Raw genomic sequence first — 23880 nt, forward strand, 5'->3', positions numbered from 1 at the left:
ATGTGGGTTGAATCCTTGGTTTGGGAAGATTCCCTGGAGAAGGGCAGGGCAACCTGCTCCATTATTGTTCCCTGGAGAATCCCCATGGACAGCAGAGATGGGCGTACTATAGTCCATGGGGTCACAAAGAGTAGGACACAACTGAGCACCCACGCATGCACGCACATAAAGAAAAGGAGTATTGATTGTTAGAGTGAAACTTGTGTAGTTGCTTCAAAAACCCAAGTGTATTTTGCTTTGCAGGTTTTTGTTGTTGTTGTCTGGTTGGCTGGTTGGTTTTTGTTTTGGGGTTGGTTTTTGTTGTTTAATGTTTTTAAAAATCTGAGTTCATTCACTAACAGTTCCTACCAGGGGGCGCTGCTGGCCTTTCTTTTTTATATCCTTAAACCTTCTGTATATTGAAATCAGAAAGCTCAAGTTATTGGTAAATGCTTCAATTCACATTATTTCATTTGATACATTAATATTTGCCTTATCCAGGCACTGGATTTTTTTGAATTTATGGATGAGTAAGGAGCAAAACTGACCATCTGTTTCCTACCTCAAAACCCAGGCTCCTTTTGCAGCCTACCGCATCACATTTTGCTCCTGTAATACCTACAAAACCAAGTTATACAGAGGAAAAAAAAGCTAAAATAAATTTTGCTCAAGGCTGGCCATTGTACCGCAAACAGCAGCTCTGCTCCTGGGTAGGTAGTTTGTCTAAATTCGAGTGGATGAAAACAGTATTCACTGTGTTGCTTATTGTGCCCAGGTACCTCTGAACAAGATTGATGTATATATATATGGTGACCTGGACAGCCTTGATATTTCCCTTTGTGTACACTTTGCGCTTAGTCTTTCAGTCATGTCTGACTCTTTTGTGATGCTATGGACTGCAGCCTGCCAGGCTCTTCTGTCCATGAGGATTCTCCAGGCAAGAATACTGGAGTGGGTTGCCATGCCCTCCTTCAGGGATCTTCCCAACCCAGGGATCTAACCCAGATCTCTTGCATTGAAAGAGGATTCTTTACTGTCTGAGCCACCAAAAAAAGCCCATGGATAATGGAGTGGGTAGCCCATCCCTTCTCTAGGGGATCTTCCTGACCCAGAAATTGAACTGGGGTCTCATGCATTGCAGGCAAAGTCTTCACCAGCTGAGCTACCAGGGAAGCCCCTTGTTTAAGCTCTAGACAGGTGTTTGCCTAAGTCAAGAGATACCTTCTCCAGGAGATCTTCCCCACCCAGGGACTGAACCCACAATTTCTGCAGTGGCAGGTGGATTCTTAACCAAAGCACCACATGGGAAGCCCAACTCTATAGATGGATACCACCATCAGATTAATTATATTATTTGCAGCTGAAGATGGAGAAGCTCTATGGTGGTGGTAGTTTAGTTGCTAAGTGAGACTTAGTTGCAGCATGCAGGGTCTTTTTTTATGGCATGGCTATTCTCTAGTTGCAGCCTGAGGGTTTAGTTGCCCCACAGCATGTGGGATGTTAGTTCCCTGAGCAGTGACTGAACCTGCTTTCCCTGCATTGGGAGGTGAATTGTTAACCACTAAATAACTAGGAAAGTCCCGATTATATTTACCCTTCAGCAAGGGTAGTTGGATGGATAACAATTCTGCTTCAAAGATTTCTGTGGTCATAGCAAAGCAAAGAATAGAGATTTCAGCCTCTTTTTTTCTCTTGATGGTTTAGTGCTTTAATTTGTTCAGCATTGTCCCCAGTGGTTTCTAAAGTGCCTTTTTCAGACTTACACTTTAAGTTTAAAGGATTCTGACAGCAAATAATCTTTGACCTATAAACTCATGTCACACAGAACACACTAGAGCTCCGTATATGTCGCATGTTTAACTTCCAGTTCTAGTTTAAAGATGAGAGCAGTTCCTCAGAGAGCAGTCACTGAGTTAAAAACAGTGATAATGCTGACTAAGAGTCAACTGCTCTTTTAAGTTAAGAGACTCCATTTTAGGTTTATGGAAAAAAGAAAAAGCAGTTTCAGATTGGGGTGAAAAGCAGAAATGCAGAGAGTTCCCACAGGCATTTCTTCCTCATACACAGCTTCCCCTGTTTTAAACACATTGCATTAGTTTGTTTTATTGGTTATAACTGATGAACAAATTTTGCTATAATATTATGAACTGAAGTCCATAGACTACATTAGGGTTTACTTTTTATGTTCTATATGCTATGGCAAGCTTGGGCTTTCCTGTTGGCTCAGACAGTAAAGAATCGGCCTGTGAGGCAGGAGGCTGGGGTTCAATCCTGGGTCAGGAAGAGCCTCTGGAGAAGGGAATGGCTATCCACTCCAATATTCTTGCCAGGAGAATTCCTTGGACAGAGAAGCCTGGTGGGCTACTGTCCATGGGGTTGCAAAAAATCAGACACGACTGAGCAACTAACACTTTCACTTTCATAATGATATGAATTTGATAGGGATAGAGTAAGGGGACAAAGTAGGTAATTAAATGGTTAATCCCACTGGGGATTGTAAGTAAAAAAGTATGAGACTGGGAAACCCCTGTATGTTAATGATTGCTTAAAAAAGCAGGTTTGCTTAACTACAAAACCAAGCAGGGTTGTTTAGCAACAAAACCTTGCAAAACAGAAGCATTGAGACATCTCTCAAAACAATAGAACGATGGCATGAGACCCACATCCCACCTAGTGAGCTCAGTAAGTTAATGACCCCCTAGGACAACCTCTCGGCACATATAAAAAAACAATAAAATGGAAAAGTGACATTCAAAGTGAAAGACCCTCATGGTCCTGAGACTTGAAACAATTTTTCCATAGTGCCATGACTGTCCTGGCTTAACCACGTAGGGACAAGAAAACTCCCCAGCCTGACATGAAGGCAGAGCTGACTATGGAAGCTTGACATCTACTCAAGAATGAGGAAAAAAAGAGGTATTTCCCCCCTCCCTACTTGTCCTTTGATTATTAATATAAAACTATAGCCCACTAAGTTCTCAGGCACAGCACCCTCTCATCCACCCACTTGTTAGCCTCACAAATCTCCTATTCTAATAAATCACTTCTTATCTATCACGTTGCCTCTCACTGGATTCTTTCTGTGCTGAGACATAAAGAACTAGAGCTCTTGAGAATCCCCCAAAACACCACCTAATAGTTTTAAATCCATCATTATAGAATCACAGAGTATAGTTTCACTGTCTTAAAAATCCCCTGGCCTCCCCAATTCATCCCTCCCAATCTCTCCACCTTGGCCCTTCTGACATGTCTTTTCAACATTTCCATAGTTTTGCCTTTACCTAAATGTCAAATTGTTGCAATTTTACAGTATGCAGCTTTATTAGATTGCCTTCTTTCACTTAATAACCCGTATAAAAGGTTCTTTTTATTTTTTTTTCACTTGAGAACTTTTCTTTAAGTCCCTGAACATTATGTCATTGTTTGGAGAGTCTACAGTGTGTTTAGCCATTTATATATTAACAGGCATCTTGGTTGCCTCCAAGTTTTGGCAATCAAAAATACAGCTGCTATAGACACACCTGTGTAAGTCTGCATAAACATCAGTTTTCAACTCATTTCTGTAACTGCCAAAAAGTGAGACTGTTGGATCACCTGGCAAGTATATTAATTTCATAAGAAACGGACAAACTGTCTTCTAAAGAGTCAGCTTTTTATTGTCACCACTTGGTGAAACTTCTAAATCATTTCAAGGATCAAAATAATTCACCAGGAAAGAAATTTTTGTTCATCAAAGACCAATTTATGCCATTACTGTCTTGTTTTAAGAATCTGTTTGTAAACTCTGTTCCAACTGGACCAATCTCAGTGTAGCAGATCGTCAGGGTTGAAATCTTATCACCTCACAAAAGTCCAAAAAAGGGTGATGTAGACAGGTGATGATATATTTGCTGCTGCTGTTGTTTAGTCACTAAGTCCTGTCCAACTCTTTTGTGACGCCATGGACTGTAGCCCACCAGGCTCCTCTGTCCATGGGATTTTCCCAGCAAGAATACTGGGACTGGGCTACCATTTTCTTCACCAAAGGATCTTCCTGGACCGGGGATTGAACCTGCCTCTCCTGCATTGTCAGGCAGGTTCTTCATCACAGAGCCACCAGGGAAGCCTGATTATGTATTTAAGATCTTTCAAAAATAAAAATGGAGTAACTATAGTTCACACATACAAAATGGAGCCAGATGGCCTTAGGTGGAGGTAGTTTCAGATGCATTCTTGCATCTGAGAACTTGCAGATGCATCACTGAGAACTTAAACTTTCTGAATTATATCAAACTCAAGACCATCACCAGACATTTTCAAAACAGTATCTGCAAGCACTGCCAGGTGCAAATATAGTTTCAAAGTGCCTCCCTCCTACACCTGCAAGTGTGTAACCATTTTGAAACCCAAAACAACTCCTGTTTAAACAAGCATTCTTATTTCTTCCCAACTCTAGTCCTAATTTCTGACAATTTATATAACCTTATAGTTTTGACCTTTATAACCTTTCCTCATTTTGTAGCCTCAGAACGTAATAGCCTGGGGTTTTGATCTGTGTATGATCTCCTGAGAACAGTGGTGTGAACAAGCCACAAATCAACACCTTTTAGAGTAGGTTTGTGTGTGGGTGGCTACACACAACAGGGTTTCTGTCCTCAGGGGTCTTGGTTACCACGGGTTGAACCTCAGAGAGACAGAGCCTTGTCCCCATCTCTGCTAGGCCAGGGAGACTCGCAGGCTGTGGAGATTTATGCAGACGTTCTCCTGCTCTGCTAGGAAGGGACCCAGCGTGGCAGACAGCCTGAGCAGAGGGCTGTCCTCTTAGATCCACTGTTAGTCCACCAGGTCCCCATGAGGCGTTTGGCAGGTTGGAAAGGAGCCAAAGACCCTTCAACCGCAGGCATCCTGTTTTCAAGTGTTCTGAGTTTCTTTTCTGCCTCCACATCATGAGAAATGAAACACAGGAAGTGGGGCGTAACATCTAGGGTGGAGCGCAGAAGGTGGAGGGTCGGGGAGGGAGGGTTATCTTGTACCATCTGGGGTACCATCCGCTCTATGGGCGTAATTTTCCAGGCCCCGCATCCGGTGTCTCCTTTGGCAGACGGTTGGGACCTGGATGTGGGAGATAGCCGCAGATCTATCTGCGAGGAGGAGAGGGATGTGGTCACCCCACAGGTAAGCTAGAGGCACCGGGAGAGGGCAGTGGTCGCAGCCCTGAGACGCCGCATCCCCGTTTGGCCACTTCTGATCCAGAGCAAAGCCATAGTGAAAGAGAAACCGCTACCGAGAGGAGAAGAGAAAGAAGAAATTGCCTTCTTGGTCTCTAGCGGGTTGCAAACTCTCCAGGGCTGTCCCAATACGGGGTGAACATCTGGCCTAGTTGCATGATTTGAAAAATATTTGACTTGATTTCTCCCCAGATGGCTGTGCGCCTAAGCCGCCCTCTTCATAGGAGTTTGCAGAACTTTAGTGGGTGACTGGGAGATTCCTTAGGGTAAGCTCTGCGGTCTAGGGATTAAGGGCTTTGAAAGGCTGAGAGAGGGCAGCAGGTGTTCTTAGTGACCTGTTTCAGGGTCTTTCCCCTTTTTATGTCTCCGTCTGCCTCTCTCCCAGGATTGTATCTTAATTGAAAAGTTGAGATCCCTTTGGAACCGGCCTGAATTCTGCTCCTTTCCAGAAACACAAAGGTCCCAGTGTTCTTGGGGAGACTTTTCTTTCCGTTTTGTCTGAAGAGCCTTAAACTCCCGCTGACAGAATAAGGGTGTGTTAAAAAAAAAAAAAAAAAAAAAAGGGCTCCCTTCCTGGTGTCATGCAGGTTAAGTGTGTCACCATTTTCATAATGTATTGCTTTTATTAACTGAAATTTCAGAAACAAAGACCTGATTGAGAAGAGGCGTTTTTTGGCTGGATTGTGAGAGCCCCAGCTTGAAGATACAGATGTAGCTCTGAGTTGTGACTGACACACTTAAAAAAAAGGAGGAAGTTTATTTAACTTTTTAAATGTGAGAAGCCATGGGTTCATTACAGAGCTTGTTTCTCAAGCATTAAAACTTCAGTTGATGAGAAGTGATGTGTGTTAAGCAAGGATTGGTTGCACAAACACAGGAAAGGGAGGGAGGGAGATCTTGAGGGTGACAACAAGATTTCTCGGGATATCTTGAGGCCACAGGAATGGCCAGGTGTTGCTCTGTCCTTTTGTGTGGTACAATACCAAGATACAAAGAAGTTCTAATTCTTGAATTCTGAAATCAGACCCTCTCCTTCCAACTCTATTTTTGTATGCTGAACACTTCATTATAATTATAATGATCACTCTATTATAATTTCAATTTGTTGTTGCTCTTAGCTCTGTCAAGTTTTCAGTGGTACTATAAACCGTAATCTTTTAAAATGTCCCTGTCTTGACTAGACACCAGAGAAGACACTAACCTTGCCTCAGCCATTCTGGAAAATCCATCCAGACCTCTCCCACACAAGCCCCAGGTACCTGCTTCATCCTCTTCATCAGAATTCGCAGAGCTTTTGTTTCTTAGCACCTACCATAGTAGTAAACAATCTGCAGATATTTGGTGACTGGATAAGAAGTGATTAGTAATGCAAAAAATATGGAAAAAATGAGGCTGCCACTCTGACTAGATACATTACACAGCTGCTACAATAGATAACCTCCTGAATTTCATTGATAGCACAGTGTATATTTACTTATCACTCATGTAGCTGTGAAATATAGGAGGTTCTAGTTAGAATGCAGCTTTCTTCCACGTGGAAATTCAGGGACATAAGTTTCTTTTATCTTGAGGCTGTGCTACCTCTAAGGTCTCCTTGTTGTTATTGTTTTTTCATGAACAGAGAAAGGCAAAGGTTTTTGTGAAGATATGTCTGAGCTTAGGTGGCCTCAACCTGCAGGGACTTGAAACAGGACTTTGGTTTCTGGCCAGAGATTGAAGTCAGGCCAAGTGCTGAGTCCCGGCCATTAGGATTCATTTCCAGAAAATGAAGTTCCACAGAGAAACCAAAACTAGTGAAACAAGTGAGACATTTATTAGGAGGGAAAAGAGTACATGGCATAGGCACACACTGGCAAGCCCAGAGCGTCGGGTCCTTGTGGTAGTCGAATCACTTTTATGCGATTTTCTTCTGGGTTTCCTTTGGCCAAACGTCTTGCTTTGGCTGATTCTGAGTCCATATTTGGTGTATATCAGTGTCCTCCCAGGTGTGTGCCCACATTTCCTAGCCAAGATGGCTTCTAGTGAAGAGGCCTGTGCACAGGTTGACATTACTCCTTTTTTGATCCACAAAGAGCCTTGCTGCAGGTGTATTCTTGGAAAGGTCCTCTGGACCTTGAGAATGAGAAAAGTACTATCTCATTTCTGGGCAGGGCTTAGCTCCTCCTCCTCTTTATCTTGGAATACCTGTCCACAGGGGACAAAGTCCAGCTGTACAGCCCCGAGTCCATTTAGCTCCTGCCTCATGTACATTTCCAACAGTACAAGAGATGACTCTAAACATGGCCACCTGATGTGAAGAGTCGAGTCATTGGAAAAGACCTTGATGCTGGGAAAGACTGAAGGCAGGAGGAGAAGGGGATGACAGAGGATGAGATGGTTGGATGACATCACTGACTCAGTAGACATGAGTTGGAGCAAGCTCCAGGAGATGGTGAAGGACAGGGAAATTTGGCGTGTTGCAGTCCATGGGGTCACAAAGAGTTGGACATGACTGAGTGACTGAACAACAAAAACATGTACATTTTTGGAAGGTCTGCACCCAGTGACATAGTGACATGATGCTGTTCAGTTGCTAAGTCACGTCCAACTCTTTGTAACCTCAAGGATTGTAGCATACCAGGATCCTCTGTTCTCCATTATCTTTCAGAGTTTGCTTAGATTCATGTTCATTGAGTCAGTGATACTATCTGACCATCTTATCCTCTGGCACCCCTTTCCCCTTTTGCCTTCTGAAAAGACCCATCATCAGGGTCTTTTCCAATGAGTAAGTTCTTCACATCAGGTGGCCACAATATTGTAGCTTCAGCAACAGTCCTTCCAACGAATGTTCAGGACTGATTTCCTTTAGGATTGACTGGTTTGATCTCCTTGCCATCCAAGGGACTCTCAAGAGTCTTATCCAACACCACAGTTCAAATGCATCAATTCTTTGGTGCTCAGCTTTCTTTATAGTCCAACTCTCACATCCATACATGACTACTGGAAAAAACATAGCTTTGACTAGATGGATCTTTGTTGGCAAAGTAATGTCTCTGCTTTTTAATATGCTGTCTAGTTTGGTCATAGCTTTTCTTCCAAGGAGCAAGCATCTTTGAATATCATGGCTGCAGTCACCATCTGCAATGATTTTGGAGCCCAAGAAAATAAAGTCTGTCACTGTTTCCATTGTTTCCCCATCTATTTGCCATGAAATAATGGGACTGGATGCCATAATCTTAGAGTTTTGAATGTTGAATTTTAAGCCAGCGTTTTCACTCATTTTCATCAGGAGGCTCTTTTGCAATAGGAGGTGGAGTCTAAACTGAGAGGTTGCTAGTTTCTTTTCAGCCAAATGTTAAAGTAAGTTCCTTTCAATTCACATTTCCTGCTTTGCAACGACTGAGAAAAGGTACCACCAAATCCTTTTTTTCAAACAGAAACATGACATCAACAGAGGTGTTTTTGAAAATCTTAGAGACAGACCCTACCTATAGAGAGAACACAGAGGCGTGGAGATCTGGTAAGGTTAAATTGATGAACTTTGACAAAACAAAACGGGAGTTGGGGAGGAGAGTTCTTATACTACTGATCACTGACAGCATAGTAGAAATTGTGCTTTAGAGGTATCAGGACTTCACAGTTAACCTCCATAGAAGGAGAGATGTTTTGAGGGACTAGAAGTGGGTGAGAGGGCAGGTGTGTAATTGTTATGTTAGTTATTCTGCTACTGGATATGTTACTTAAATATTACTGCACAGTGAATTATGTTATAGGAGGTTAAGAGAAAAATGGTCTGTGGGTTTTGTTTTTAATTAGTCTTCGTATTTTCTCCAGGTTGCTGGCTACTTGCATTCTGGCAACTCACATTATGATGTTAAATAACAGATGATTATATCCCAGAGGGATGGCAAACAGACACCAACAATTTTGTAATACATAAACTAATAAAAGTTACCCATACCTCCTATATAGCACAGGGAACTCTGCTCAATATTATGTAACAACCTAAGTGGGAAAAGAATTTGAAAAAGAATAAACACATGTATATGTTAAAAAAAAATTAACCATGACACTTATGCTGTAGTCTGTTTGAAACTAATAATAATATATTTGGAATCTGTTATTTGTTAGACACAGAGCTACAAAGACAAATTGTATTTAGACCCTGCCTGCAGGGCTTCATCATCTCAGGGACAGACAAATGAGTTACTACAATTTGATGCGATTTGTACTACAAGGTATTTAATAAAACCTAGGGAATTGGTGATGGCTTTACTTGTGAAGTGACTTTTGATCTGGGCTTTGAATGAGTAGTCACATTTTCTGGAAGAAATATGAGTACAAGTCAAAATTTTGTGTTCCAAAAAAATCTAAATAAATATAAAAGTATATTTTCTTACCCTTGGGGATAAAACTGTCCTGAAAAATTTTCTTTTGGAATTAAGGGTAAATGTGATTTTCAGTGATATCGTTAAGTGTTTCAGATGAAATCTGTTGAGGCTCATTTATATGTTCAAATGACTTTCCCTTTGTCTTTCCCTCTGGCTTTCTCCAGCTTTTCCAAGTGGTTCAGTGGGTAAAGAATCTGCCTGCAATTCAGGAGATGCAAGTTTGATCACTGGGTGGGGAAGATCCTCTGGAGGAGGGCATGGCAACCCACCCCAGTATTCTTGCCTGGAGAATCCCATGGACAGTGGAGCCTGGCGGTCTATAGACCATGGGGTCACAAAGAGTCAGACCTGACTGAAGTGACTGAGCATTCATACACTGTTTCTCTCTTGCTTTATGTCTCTCTCTGTCTCATGGGATCTGGTGTACTTCTGTGTTCTCTCTCTCTCTCTCTTTTTTTTTTTTCATTCTCTGGACTTTTGATTATAGCACATCTTCAGCTAAGCTTTATATCATCCTACTTAGAATACATTACCAAAGTAGTTTATATAATGTGTCTTACCAGAAATTTTCAGAAGTGATCATAAAAATGAAATGAGCATCTTTTAAACATAACCATTTTAGTTAAATTAAGGGATTTCCTGGTGGCTCAGATAGTATAGAGTCTGCCTGCATGCGGGAAACCTAAGTTTGATCCCTGGGTCAGGAAGATTCCCTGGAGAAGGAAATGGCAACCCACTCCAGTATTCTTGTCTGGAAAATCCCCTGGAAGAGGACACCAGTCTTTTCTGTTTATTGGAGTCTAAAGGCAAGAATACTAGAGTGGGTTGCCATGTCCTCCTCCAGGGGATCTTCTGGACCCAGGGATCAAACCCGTGTCTCTAATGTCTCCTGCATTGGCAGGTGGGTTCTTTACTACTACTGCAAATTGGGAGCTGAGAATTAATTTATTGTTCTCTAAAGAGACTTTGATAAAATCATGAATAATTATTGATTTTTAAAAAGTCACCTGCAAAAACTGAGACTATTGGTGTATAGATCCTTTGTAATTTATTTATTTCTATTTTTAAAAATTTTAATCTTTGATAATTTAAAAGCAGATGTAGAGTTTGAAAGTAGGAATTGGACCTAAATCTATCCACCAGCAAATTCTTTAGCATTTTTAGTTTATATTAAATTTGATGATAAAGAGAAAGAACATAGCTTATGCATGTTTGTTCTTCAGTCCAGTAGAAAGAACACTTTTTATAGCTTTTACTGAACTTCTATTTTCTGCTAAAAATTTGCATTTCCTTCTTTCTTCTCCCATTCTCCCCTCTCCCTGAACTTTACTTTTTATCTGGGACAATCGGATATTGAGGTTCCTGAAACACAGGGCTCGTGCTTAATGCTTAATGCTTAATGAAAGCAAAAGTTCTTGCCAAATGTTGATGTTTTACTACCTAAGCCACGTAGGCGAAACTACTTGAGCAGCACAAAGGTGAAATCTATTTTCTTTTAAATTTAAACTGTCCTTGTAAGTTAAATAAGTTTTCTAGGACATGAAAGTAAAAGTTAAAACCAGTAGACCAGTAATTATGCTCCAATTAATATAAATAAATAAATTTAAAAAGCAAGCATCATTCAGTTCAGTTCAGTCACTCAGTCATGTCCGACTCTTTGTGACCCCATGAATCGTAGCATGTCAGGCCTCCTTGTCCATCACCTACTCCTGGAGTTCACTCAAACTCATGTGCATCGAGTCGGTGATGGCATCCAGCCATCTCATCCTGTCATCCCCTTCTCCTCCTGCCCCCAGTCCCTCCCAGCATCAGGGTGTTTTCCAATGAGTCAGCTCTTCATATGAGGTGGTCAATGTATTGGAGTTTAAGCTGTAGCATCAGTCCTTCCAATGAACACCAAGGACTGGTCTCCTTTAGGATGGACTGGTTGGATCTCATATATTAATGCATCTATATGGAATCTAGAAAAATGGTACTGATGAACGTATTTGCAGGGCAGGAATGGAGACACAAGGGAAGGCGAGTAGGACAAACAGAGAGTAGCATGGACATATATACACTACCATCTGCAAAATGGATAGCTAGTGGGAAGCAAATTGAATATTCAAATTAGCTTATCTAAAACTCACATATTAGAGTTTAAAAAGGATCCATTTACCCACTTCCAGCTCTTCTCTGATAATGTAAAGTTTAATCCAATCCCAAACAGAATTCCTTCTTTGTTTATCAGGTTTTGTATGAGTCTCTGTAAATGAAACAGAAGAAATGACTGAATATTGAATCTGTTTATCTGTTGCTGGTTTGCATTCTTATGTTCATCCTCTGAAACCCAGTTCAAGTATCACCTCTTCTAAGAGGCTTTTCCTGACTCCCTGTTGGAGTTAATTAATCCTTATTTGTGATATTTCTATTTGTTCATTTATATATTACTATATACAAATGTTTATATTTATATTGTTGTATTCATTAAATTATATTTATCTTGTTTACATGTCTATTTAGTCTCTCAGATTGTGAGCTTCTTGAAGTCAAGGTTGATATTTTCATCTGCATAGAACCCTTAAGGCTAAAGCACAAAGATCTTGATGTGGCTAGAAGTCAGTGCTAAGTTGTATTAAAGTATTTTACTTAATTATTTACCAGTTCTTCCCCATCTTGAATAAGCAGTAGACTGGATTCTCTTGTGGAACAGTCAGCTGGACTGTCATTCCAAGATTTGGAAGATTCATGAAAATACAAGCATTTATCTCGGATTTGTTGCCAGTGCATTGGGCACGTTAACAGAACTGGTCTCTCTAAAGTAAGAAAGAAGGGGAACAATAAAGTAAGAAAGAGGAAGAAGAAATAAATGTTATGTTTCTAACCTGTCCCCACCCCACTAACACTAACCACGCATGCACTAGTCGTCATAAATTCAGGAAAGACTTTGATCATCGCTGTGAGGACAATTATGTATTTAGAATTTAATATAACTGTGACGCTTTTGAGACCATTGTTCATTCTGCTACTAAGATTTGAAAAATGGTGACCAGTTAAAACACTAACAGACAGAATAACTTGTTCAAGTCCACACACGCAGATGGTGATAGAGACAAAACTCTTTCTAGGGTTCCTTAAATTCCTCACCAGTGCTCTTTCTACTCCATGGACAACAATATCAAAATCATCTAAAAAATACACGAAACAATATACTTGAAAGCAAATAATAATTCATAAGTTAATGGCAAATACCATGGAGAAAAATTATAAAAACACTCTAATGCTAAATTATATATTTGCCTATTCAGTTCAGTTCAACTCAGTTACTCAGTCTTGTCCGATTCTGTGAACCCATGGATTGCAGCATGGGGCTTCCTTGTCCATCACCAACTCCCAGAGCTTGCTCAAACTCATGTCCATCGAGTCAGTGATGCCATCCAACCATCTCAACCTCTGTCATCCCCTTCTACCTTCTTCCTTCAGTCTTTCCCAGCATCAGGGTCTTACTTTGGTCAGGGCTCTGTGATGATCTAGAGGGGTGGGATGGGAGGGTGGGAGGAGGCTCAAGAGGGAGGGGATATATGTATACTTATAGCTGATTCATGCTGTTGTATAGCAGAAACCAGCACAACACTGTAAAACAACTATCCTTCAATTAAAAATAAATTAAAAAAATAATAGTCATCCTTTTGATATACACTTTTAGTTTTGACAAATACATATAGTTGTGTAGTCACATCACGATCATTATAAAGAACAGTTCCGCCCGCACCCACACCTTTGTAAACATTGCTTTCCTCTCTGTCCACCCTTTGATAAAAACTGATCTGTTATCTTTTCTTATACTCTTGCTTTAGAAGAATGTTGATGGAGTCTGACTTTTTTCACTAAGCATCGTGCATTTGAAATTCATCCATATTGTACTGTGTTATCAATAGTGTAGTTTTAAGAAGGAGAGATATTATTTACAAGGACTCCTGCAATAGGAAAAATGCTCTAAAAAAGGTCCTCATTTTATAAATAGGTCAAGAAGTGGGTTGGACACTTGTGGGGGAAGAGAGCATGAACTGTAAAGAGTAGATGATAGCCTGAAGTTAGCACTTCCCACTTTGTGCCAGGGACACGAACTCATGGTCACACATGAGCTATGATGCATCTCACTTCTCTTTTTAGAGCTTGTTTACATTTTCAGGCAAGCCAGAGTTTGGGGATTTGGATGGGAGAGTGAGCCTCACTAAAATTTAACAAGCCAAAGAAAAATAAGAAATGAGCAATTGTGAATATAAAGTCAAGTTTTTCTTTTCTCCTAGTACCAAGTGGTATTTATTTATCTTTCTATCAGCTGAAGGATATTTGAATTGTTGCCAGTTTTGGTGATGATGAATAAAAAGGTAAAGCGAAAGCCACTCAGTTGTGTCTGACTCTTTGTGAGCCCATGGACTATACAGTCCATTGAATTCTGCAGGCCAGAATACTGGAGTCAGTAGTCTTTCCGTTCTCCAGGGGATCTTTCCAAGCCAGGGGTCGAACCCAGGTCTCCTGCATTTACAGGTGGATTCTTTACCAGCTGAACCACGAGGGAAGCCCGATAATGAATAAAGTTAATATAAATATTCAAGTCTAGGTTTTTGTGTAAATGGAAGTTTTCATTCCTCTTGCATAGACACCAAGGGATTCTTACATTGCTAGGGCATATGGTAAGGGTATGTTCACCACACCTAACTGCCAAGCTGTTTTCCAAAGTGGCTATACAGTTATATTTCCAACAGTTCATGAGAATTCCATTTGCATCTTTTCTTCCCTATCACTTAGTTTTGTTATTTTGTTTTACTTGCCACTCTGATGCACATATTGTGGCAGCTCACTGTATTTTACTGTTTCCCTAATGACTAGTTATGTTGGTTTCTTGATTGGTGGCAGCCAACAGGGAAGTCACAGGAGCTGCCTAGGGCTGCTAGATTCAGCAGTCACTGGGGTGAAAGGAGGCCTTAGTTCCCAGAAGCCTGCTGGGAACCTGGTGTCACAGGAGTCACTTGGGTCACTGGAGCTGGCAGGCACCTGGGAGAGGGGGGCCTTGGTTTGTGAGTCTGCAGGGAGTCACACAGGGCTGCAGGAGCCAGAAGGATGGGGAAGGCAGATCTGGGATGTGTAGTGAAGTCAGGTGCTGTTTTACTCCCCTTTTCCCATGGGGAATGGGTCTCTCTCTCTGCTGGACTGCCCAGTCCTGAGGGAAGGGTTTTGGGGGCCTGGTCCCCAAGAGTTCACCAGGAGCCAAGTGTCACAGGAGCCCCACCTGGAGCAGCTGGAGTTGGCAGGTGCAGGGGGGAGACAGGAGCCTGGGCTCCTAGATGCCCACAGGAAGCCCTGGGTGGAAGCTGTCTAAGGCTGCATTATCTGCCTGGAATTGCTAGAGTACACAGGAGCTGGGATGAAGCAGGGGGTGGGTGTACCTGGTGCTCCTTGCTCTGGGGAAGGTATTTTTAATGTGCAGATACTTTTCAAATTGATATTTCTACTGGGAGGAGAGTGGATGTGACTTCGAGAAACATTTTCACTTCTTTCTCATCTCTTTGCCTTTTTAACTTTTGCCTTATTTACTTTTCTTACCTTATTGGCACTCATAGAAACTCCAGTAAAATGTTAAATTAGATTGGTGAGAGCAGACATCCCTGCCTTGTTCCTGACCTTTGGAGGAAGGCCTTCACTTTTTCACCATTAAGTATCATGTTAGCTGCCCTATTTCTATGAAAAGTGAAAGTTCAGTTCATAATTTGTTGGGCTTTTTTATTTTGGATGACATACATTTTTCCATATTTTATGTCATACTTATTGACATGGTCATATCCATTTCTCTTCTCTTATTCTGTTAATATGATGAATTATAGTGATTAATTTTCTAATGCTCTTTTCAGAACTTCTAACCAAATTTATTATTTATGGAGGTAAATCTGGATTGTTTGTATGTTTTATTTTCATTCTGATTTCTACTCTTTTCGTTTCTTACTCTCTTATTAGCTCTTCTTCCAATAACTGGAAGACTCTCCAGGGGAAAAAGCTTCAGTTTCTCTTCTCTCTAGTCGCTTTGGGGCCATGTCCATGGCTGTCTGTCCTGGACATGGACCTTTTGTGAGAGAGTTTGGCAATAGGGGAGGTGAGGTACAGCAGACTTTATGTGTTGATTCTGTGATAAATTTGTTTTTCTTTCTAATACCTCCATGAGATTGAGATTATGACATTTGTATTTACAGGCAAAGATCTCCAAAAGAAATGCCTAGCAATTACCTCTTCTGTTACACCTGCCAAGCTTTGCTGCTGCATCCTGATTATTCTTATACTTGTAGCTCTAAATGTGGTGACACTTTGCGTTCTTCTGGCAGGTGAGTTACCTATTCTCCAAACCGTACCATGTTCTTTGCACATTCACATTGTCAATAAATATTTATTGAGCTCCATTATGTGCCAGGGTGTGTGAAATGCTTGAGGTGTATCAGTGAACAAAACACTCCTATTCTATAAATAGCAGGAAGATGCAGATATTATAATATAGGGTAACAGATTGAGTTGAATGTTAAGTGTCCAGGGCAAGCCTCCTTGAGAAAACGACTTTTCAGCAAACTTGAAGGAGATGAAGAAGCCATTGGGTATGTGGGGAAAGCATTCCAGATGGCAGGAACAAGTAGAATGAAAGGAATAATCTCCTGGCAGGTTTGAGGAACAGCATGGAGGCTTTCCTCCATGCTGAAGGAGGAAGGGAATGAGGTGGAAGTAACAGGCTTAAGCAAGGTGGGAATGAGGAAGAGTAACGGGCTGGGGGTCAGGGAGGTTACAGCCTAATGAGTCAGGTAAAAACTCTGGCTTTTAATCTGAGTGCAGTAGCGGGTATCAAGAAGAGGGAAATTGTAGGAGAGGAATGCCATGATCTGAATTTCATTGTAGAATAATATTTTGACTGCTACATTGAGAATCATGTAATGTGTATATTTATTAACATAATAGTTTTCATAGAACATTCTATTCTAAGGCAAATCCTCAATATAATAAAATCACTTGGGAAAAGCCTCTTTCACTAGTTTGTACTCAGCAAGTGATCACGGATCTCAATATTCCATTTTCCCAGAAACCAAAAAGGAAAAATGACCTCAAAAGACTTCTTTTGGCAAGCAGTGAAGTGCAATCAAATTTCCAAATATTGAGTAACAGTTGACATTTTATAAATGACTAAGGCTGATAGCATTCTAAGAGGCATTAGAAATACACTTGAGAATATGTTCCTGGAAGTAAAATGAGAGAAAATTATGTAGTGGGTGGTGCCAAGATACATATAAAGGAAAACTATTCATTCAGAAAAACAGACAAATTTGGGCTTGGAAAACATTTCTAAGAGTCTACCTATAGAAAGTAGCCCCTGTTCAGATTTTGAGAAAAGCAAAAGATTATTAGCCAAGGCCATGAAAGTACAAGAGTCTAGCTGTTCTTTGGCCATGCTTTTCTTCAAACCCCTCATTTTGGAATTTTGTTATACTGTACCTACATATACATGTACACATGTGTATATATGTATATATACATATGTAAAAAAAGACTGACCTCAGGGTGGTAAGTGTAAAAATAGATAAAAGGGATGAGAAAATTTATTTGTTATGCTTCACTGTGTCTGTCCAACTTTTAGTGAGAAGCAGAGAGACAGACTTACAAGTTGTGTATGTCACCTGCCCAAAAGGATGGATTGGATTTGGGAATAAGTGTTTTTATTTTTCTGAAGACTCAGAGAATTGGACATTGAGTCAGATATCCTGTACTTCAGTGGGAGCTGTTCTTGCTCAGTTTGAAACTGAGGAGGAGCTGGTAAGGAATATTTTTGGATCATGTTCTTTGTTAAATACTTAGCCCCTGAGAAGGATATAGGCCGCACAGGGTGACAGCTGAAAGAAGAGGAAGGATCCCATTCCAGGCAGACTTGGGGCCTTGGAGTGCATATTAGTGCCTGATATTTCTTGGGCATGTTCTATGCCTGGAAAGCTGTGAGACAAATTAGACACATTCTCTCATGTAATCCTCATAGTTAACCTTCACATTAGATATATTGTTCCCATTGTAAAAAAAGAAGTATGGTAATCCTGTAATTTATCATCCAAACTGGGACATCTTGGGGAGTGAAAGTGACAATATTATGTTGGAACCACAGGCATAACCTGGGACTTTCCCGGTCAAATTGAGATGTGTGATCACTTTAATGTAATTTAGGATCAGACACATTTGAGTGACTTAAGCTGAGAACTGGGGACTAGTCTTCTCCCTTCAATGTCTAAGCTTCTCAATCTTACCAGGCTGTCATCCAACGAGAGAAGGCTGGGGGGAAGAGGACTCAAGGGTAAAATGAAGGAGACATGTGTTTTTGCTTTCTGTGTTTTATAATAGAACTTTCTGACAAGATACAAAGACATTTTTGACTATTGGATTGGCCTTAGCAGAGAATCATCACATCATGCTTGGAAGTGGACAGACAACTCTAAACTTAATGTCCCGTAAGTTTTTAGGCTGCCTTCTATTCTATGTAGTTATGGGTGTGAGTTGTATTTATGGGAATGTAAATTTCATATCATGGAAAGTTTCCTGCACTATGATGTAAGAAATAGAAGTCCTTTGTATGCTCTTCTGTTTATTAGCAGTGCCTTTGGGAAAAGTTTACATATCATGTTTTCAATTGAAGTCTTTAGCATGATGATGACATTAGACATAGTTCTTCTGCTTTCACGCACTGACTTAAACTGTGCTGAAATCCATATTTAGAATGTAGAGAGAGCAGCTGAGGTACTCTGGGGTCCTATAGTCTTGGAAAGCCACTGAAGAATTGGTATCCACAGACCCTCAGTCCACTCTGCCAGCTGCTGTGTTATTCCTAAAAGGTATGTTGTCAGGGACCCAGAGGGAATCCCTCCTGTGATAATTTATCCCTGGAAGAAACTTAGTATCTGAACACTTCAGTGGAGAGGTCTTAACTGTAACCATTACACTGGAGCAGACAGAATAAAAAGGGGCAATAGCTTCCCTCAATCAAAGCCAAGCCCATTTAAGAATTTACTAGTAAGTACATAATTTTATTTTCATATGTTTATGAAGCAGGTCAAGAGAACACTGAAAATCATCTTCATTGAAGGCCAATGAAAATAATTAATAAATGATCAAAACTAAAAGAATAGAGAAGAGTTTTATTTGAGCCAAGCTGAGGACTAGCCTGGAAGCCCACCTCCCAGATCACTCTGAGAAACTGCTTCAGAGAAACAGGGTTTCTAGCCCAGTTTTATATTTTGTCAGAAGAGAGAACATTAAACAAGTCAGGGTCACATTCCTTCAAGATTTCAAGGATATTTCTTTTTTTAAAAAATATAAATTTATTTATTTTAATTGGAGGTTAATTACTTTACAGTATTGTATTGGTTTTGCCATACATCAACATGAATCCAAATGAAAAAAATAGACCAGCACATACAGAGCGGGTCAGTATGGCCTTGGCACCTGGGAAGGGAGTCTTATCATTGAAGGAGGACCAGCACTAGTGTCCCCAGAAGAGAGACATTTAATTTTTATTTTTAACATGGACATTTTTTATTTCTGGTCAGTGTACCCTTTTCTTTCGTCATTAAAGCAAAAGTAGAATATATGTTTGATAGGCCACAAACAGGCTGTTACAGATGGCCTAAAATTCAAGTTTACTCATGTGTAAGCCAGAATGACTTCCCTATCTTTCAATATATGCAAATGTCTTTTATCTCCACCCATGGCAGCAGTTCACCTGGCTGCAACAGCAAGCGCTAAATAACTAGTCAACAACATAACTGGATTTGGGATGGGTGATGATAATCTGATATTCAGGTAGGGAGTATGAGAGTATATAAGGAACTAAATACAAAAATGATGTATATATATTATACTAAGAAGCCATATGAAGACAGATTTTCACTTTTCTCTGGTTCACATTAAAAATACCTGGAGTGGGGGTGTGGAAGAATATGAGGAGGAAAGAATGCAGATGTCCAACCTGTGCTTTTTAATATTTTTGTGTTTGGTTTTAGATTTGTCATCCAAGGAACTGGAGAATGTGCCTACCTGACTGACTCTGGAGTTAGTAGTGGCAAGAGATACGTAATTAGAAAAAGGATTTGCAGCAAGACAAATAGTAATGTCTCCATATCCTTAGATGCATTATAAATTACTATATATAGTTGCTGCTGTACTGCCTGATCTGCTGAAAATTTATCATAAAAATTGATCTATAATATTTGCTAACAGCGAAGAAATAAGCTATTCTTGAATGATACAGGGATTTGGAAGAGCATAATTCTAAGTATTAAATATTGTATGTGCTAAGTTGCTTCAGTTGTATCTGACTCTTTGTGACCCTATGGACAGTAGCCCACCAGGCTCTTCTGTCCTTGGGATTCTCCAGGCAAGAATTCTAGAGTAGGTTTCCATGTCCTCCTCCAGGGGTTGAATAATATGAGTTGATACTTTTATCTGAACCCGATAACTGTGAATGGATAGAGAAGCCTGACATTCTGCCGTCCATGGGGTCACAAAGATTTGGACATGACTTAGCGACCAAACAAAAAATATGAATGAATTCCTCTTTTGTTACATAGACAGCACTTTTCTTTGCAAACATGGGACCATAAAAATGACTATGATAGCTGAAACCATACAAAATGTTAATGAGAACTTTATAACTGGTTAACATATTCAAAATTCTCTTACTATCAGTTACAGATATATAGGGAAATTTTCAAAAGCACTAAGACTAAGGACTCCCTGGTGGTCCAGTGGCTAAGACTCCATGCTCCCAATGCAAGGGGTCTGGGTTTGACCCCTGGTCAGGGAACTAGATCTCACATGCCACAACTAGAAGGTCTCATGTGCTAATGATTCCCACATGCTGTACAACAAAGTGAATCAGCTGTACAGCACATGGAATCTTTAGTTGCACCATATGGAATTATACTCCAATGGGGAAAAAAAACAACAACTCTTTAACGCAAAAAGCAGAAAAAAGAAAAAAAAAATCACAGAAAGTGGCAAAAAAGAAAAGATTCCACGTGCTGCAAGGAAAATTGAACATCCCATGTGCCATGACTAACATGTGGTGCAGCCAAATGAAGTTTTAAAAAATTACCAGGGCTAACATTTCTTTTAGATTTCGTATTTTAAAACAGAATTTGAAACACTGAAAAAAAGCTTTTTACACTTATTCTCAGTGTTCATGTTTTTAATTAGTGTGTAAATAAATGTATATAAATATCAATTTTTGGGCACAGAGGAATTCCGGGTGGGGTGAGATTGCCTGCCGACTCTCTGTGCGGTCGTGAAGGTGGGTGCGGGGGTGCCTCATGAGTGCGGCACCCCTCGTGGGCTACAGCAGCAGCGGCTCCGAAGATGAGGCCGAGGCCGGGGCCCAAAATAAAATTATTAAAAAAAAAATATCAATTTTTTATTTAACTTTACTAGATTTAAAACACCCTGCTTTTATCCCACTTAAATCACAAATAGTTAAATACTTATACTAATGAAGGCTGTGATACCCAAATCTCAGAACTGTTACATATTATTGAGTTTTAAGAAACAAAATGTTTAAAATTTTTACAGCATTAGCTACACTGTACTGATGAGTCCCCAAAAGGATGAAATAGCAATTTATAATGCATTCTCTCTTTCTGTGTTATTGGTTGGCCAAAAAGTTTCTTCCAGTTTTTCCATAAGATCTTATGGAATGGAAAAACATGAATGAACTTTTTGGCCAATCCAACACTTCCATTTCTCCCATCTCACTTGTATATTTCTCAGTTTCTTCTTTTGTAAAAAATTTTGATTTACAACTATACTCCAGTAAAAATTGTGTTGCTGCTGCTGCTGCTGCTAAGGCGCTTCAGTCGTGTCCGACTCTGTGCGACCCAATAGATGGCAGCCCACCCGGCTCCCCCATCCCTGGGATTCTCCAGGCAAGAACACCAGAGTGGGTTGCCATTTCCTTCTCCAATGCATGAAAGTGAAAAGTGAAAGTGAAGTCGCTCAGTTGTGTCCGACCCTTAGCGACCCCAAGGACTGCAGCCTACCAGTCTCCTCCGTCCAAGGGATTTTCCAGGCAAGAGTACTGGAGTGGGGTGCCATTGCCTTTTCCTAAAATTGTGTTAATTTCAAGTATACAGCAGAGTGAATTAGCTATGCACGTACATGTGTGCACTGTTTATAGACTATTTCCCCTATAGGAATTCACACAGTATAGGGTACTGTTCCCTGTGCAATATAGTATGTCCTTGCCAATTATCTCTTTTGTAGAGAGTTGTGTTTATACGTCAATCTCAATCTCCCAATTTATCCCTCTCCACTCTTTTACCACCAGGTAACCAGAAGTTTGATTTCTCTATTTCTGTTTTGTAGATCAGTTCGTTTGTACCGTTTTTTAGATTCCATGTATAGGTGATATCTTAGGATGTTTGTCTTATCAGTTTCTTCTTGTTGTGCAGTCCCCTAGTCATGACTGAATTTTTAACGACCCCATGGACTGCAGAACTGGAGGAGAAAATGGCAATGCATGCCATTATTCTTGCCTGGAGAATCCCATGGACAGAGTTCCCTGATAGGGTTGCAAAGAGTCGGGCACAACTGTAATCACTTGGCTTGGCATGGCAGACACTGCAGAACCCGAGGCTGTGTGATTCTATGCAACTTTGACAATATTTAGTTTTGTATTTATTTTTATATATTGTATACTTATATTTTTATACATACTTGAGATTATATCTTCGTTTTATTTTTTTATTGTCTTACAATCATTTTGCCTCAGGTTTTCTAAGATGCCTAGACTACATCTAGCTCAGTTCTATATTCTCAGAGGCTAGTATAATGCCTCAAATACTGAATATGATATAAACATACCTGTGAATATAAAATGCTGTCCACACTATAAGATTCTTTCCTATTTTCTTGGTTTCTTCTACTTTTTTTAATAAAGAAAGCTAAATTTCCACAGAAATCTGGAAGATAAAGTAAATCAATTAATAGATTTTGTGTTGATAAACTTGATGTGATTAGCTTACAAATGATGTTTGAGTCAAATTGTGACCCTAACTGACTTAGTATTCTTTCACAAACTAGTTTTCAAGCCATGTATCTAAAGCATACATTCCATCTTTTAGCTATGAACTTTATAAATTAAATAGCCACTGAAAGCAGAGTTTCTTCACATGAAAAATAAATACAATTACTAGTTTCACTGGATAGGCTCCTCTCTAGTTGCAGTATGGGGCTCCTCTCTAGTTGTGGTATGTGGGCTTCTCACTGCAGTGGCTTCTCTTGTTGCAGAAAGTGGGCTCTAGGGCACCAGGGCTCAATAATTATGGTGCACAGGATTTGTTGCCCCAAGGCAGATGGAATCCTCCCAGACCAGGGATCAAACCTGTGTCCCCTGTCTTGGCAGGCAGATTCTTAACCACTGGGCCACAAGGGAGGGCCAATAAATAGCTTTCTTCCATCATTGCTCTATGGAAATAAAATTGAAAATAACAGCAATTATTCTGGAACGTCTAAGTGATGACAAGTCCATTGACACTTTCCTACTGGTGCTAGCAGAAAGTCAAGGAATGGAATGAATCAATTTCTAACACATCAGTGGAAATCACTACTGACTGAATTAATCATTCAAACATCATGTAGAAACAAGCTTGTAAAATTACACAGAAACACATCTACATGATTTGAGACTTACCCATTCTTCCTCTTTAAATTTATTTTGCTTCATTCTTTATCTTATAACCAGAGGGATTATTCCAATCCAAAGTGTGATCTGGTCACTCCTTTGCATAAAATATTTTAATGACTTCTCCTTTATTCTCAGTATACCACCCAAACTCCTAAGGGTAATCATGGTCATATAATATAATTATGTCACTGCCTCCCCCAAATATAAAAAAGAAAAGCCTCCTAGAATTAATGAGTGAGCCCAGCAAGATTACAGGATACAAGTCCAAGACACAAAAAATTAATCAGATTTTATATACTAATAGTTAACCTGGAAACAAATGAAAAACACAGTAGTATCTATAATCATTCCTAAGAAATGAAATACTTATGTACAAAATTTAAACATTTTCAGGATATGAATGCTGAAATTTTTAAATGTCAATGAAAAAATGAAACAAAACTAGATAAATGGAGCTGAAGACTGTACTTGTGGATTTGAAGGCTTTGTTGTTGCTGTTGTTCAGTCACTAAGTTGTGTCCAACTCTGTGATCCCATGGGCTGCAGCATGCCAGGCTTGCCTGTCCTTCACTGTCTTTCTGAGTTTGCTCAAACT

At 40.1% G+C, this 23880-nt stretch overlaps 1 protein-coding gene across 4 annotated transcripts; it reads left to right on the top strand.

The window, feature by feature from the left end:
• Window positions 1-5035: 5035 nt before the first annotated feature.
• LOC113892436 (C-type lectin domain family 2 member H-like) lies at window positions 5036-23095 on the top strand. Of its 4 annotated transcripts, none has more exons than XR_003511050.1 (6): window positions 8518-8685; window positions 12200-12380; window positions 15784-15912; window positions 17205-17380; window positions 17954-18060; window positions 19609-23095. XR_003511050.1 is itself a non-coding variant. In XM_027541268.1 (5 exons), exons 1-5 carry the CDS (start codon window positions 8607-8609, stop codon window positions 19742-19744), a joined length of 627 nt encoding a protein of 208 aa, XP_027397069.1. In that variant the 5' UTR covers window positions 8471-8606; the 3' UTR covers window positions 19745-23095. The 4 variants fall into 4 exon arrangements, 1 of the variants encoding a protein (XP_027397069.1); XR_003511051.1 differs by having other exon boundaries at window positions 8519-8685; window positions 12200-12356; XR_003511049.1 differs by lacking the exons at window positions 8518-8685; window positions 12200-12380 and adding an exon at window positions 5036-5133.
• Window positions 23096-23880: the final 785 nt, after the last annotated feature.

Source organism: Bos indicus x Bos taurus, chromosome 5 (assembly GCF_003369695.1).
Source record: "Bos indicus x Bos taurus breed Angus x Brahman F1 hybrid chromosome 5, Bos_hybrid_MaternalHap_v2.0, whole genome shotgun sequence".
NCBI lineage: Eukaryota > Metazoa > Chordata > Mammalia > Artiodactyla > Bovidae > Bos > Bos indicus x Bos taurus.

Bases quoted from the DNA above. Each gene is read 5' to 3' on its own strand.
- LOC113892436 (XM_027541268.1), top strand. From the start codon at position 8,607: ATGACATCAACAGAGGTGTTTTTGAAAATCTTAGAGACAGACCCTACC. The intron at 8,686-15,783 runs GTAAGGTTAAAT...TTGTATTTACAG, and splicing joins CACAGAGGCGTGGAGATCTG to GCAAAGATCTCCAAAAGAAA. The intron at 17,381-17,953 runs GTAAGGAATATT...GTTTTATAATAG, and splicing joins TTGAAACTGAGGAGGAGCTG to AACTTTCTGACAAGATACAA.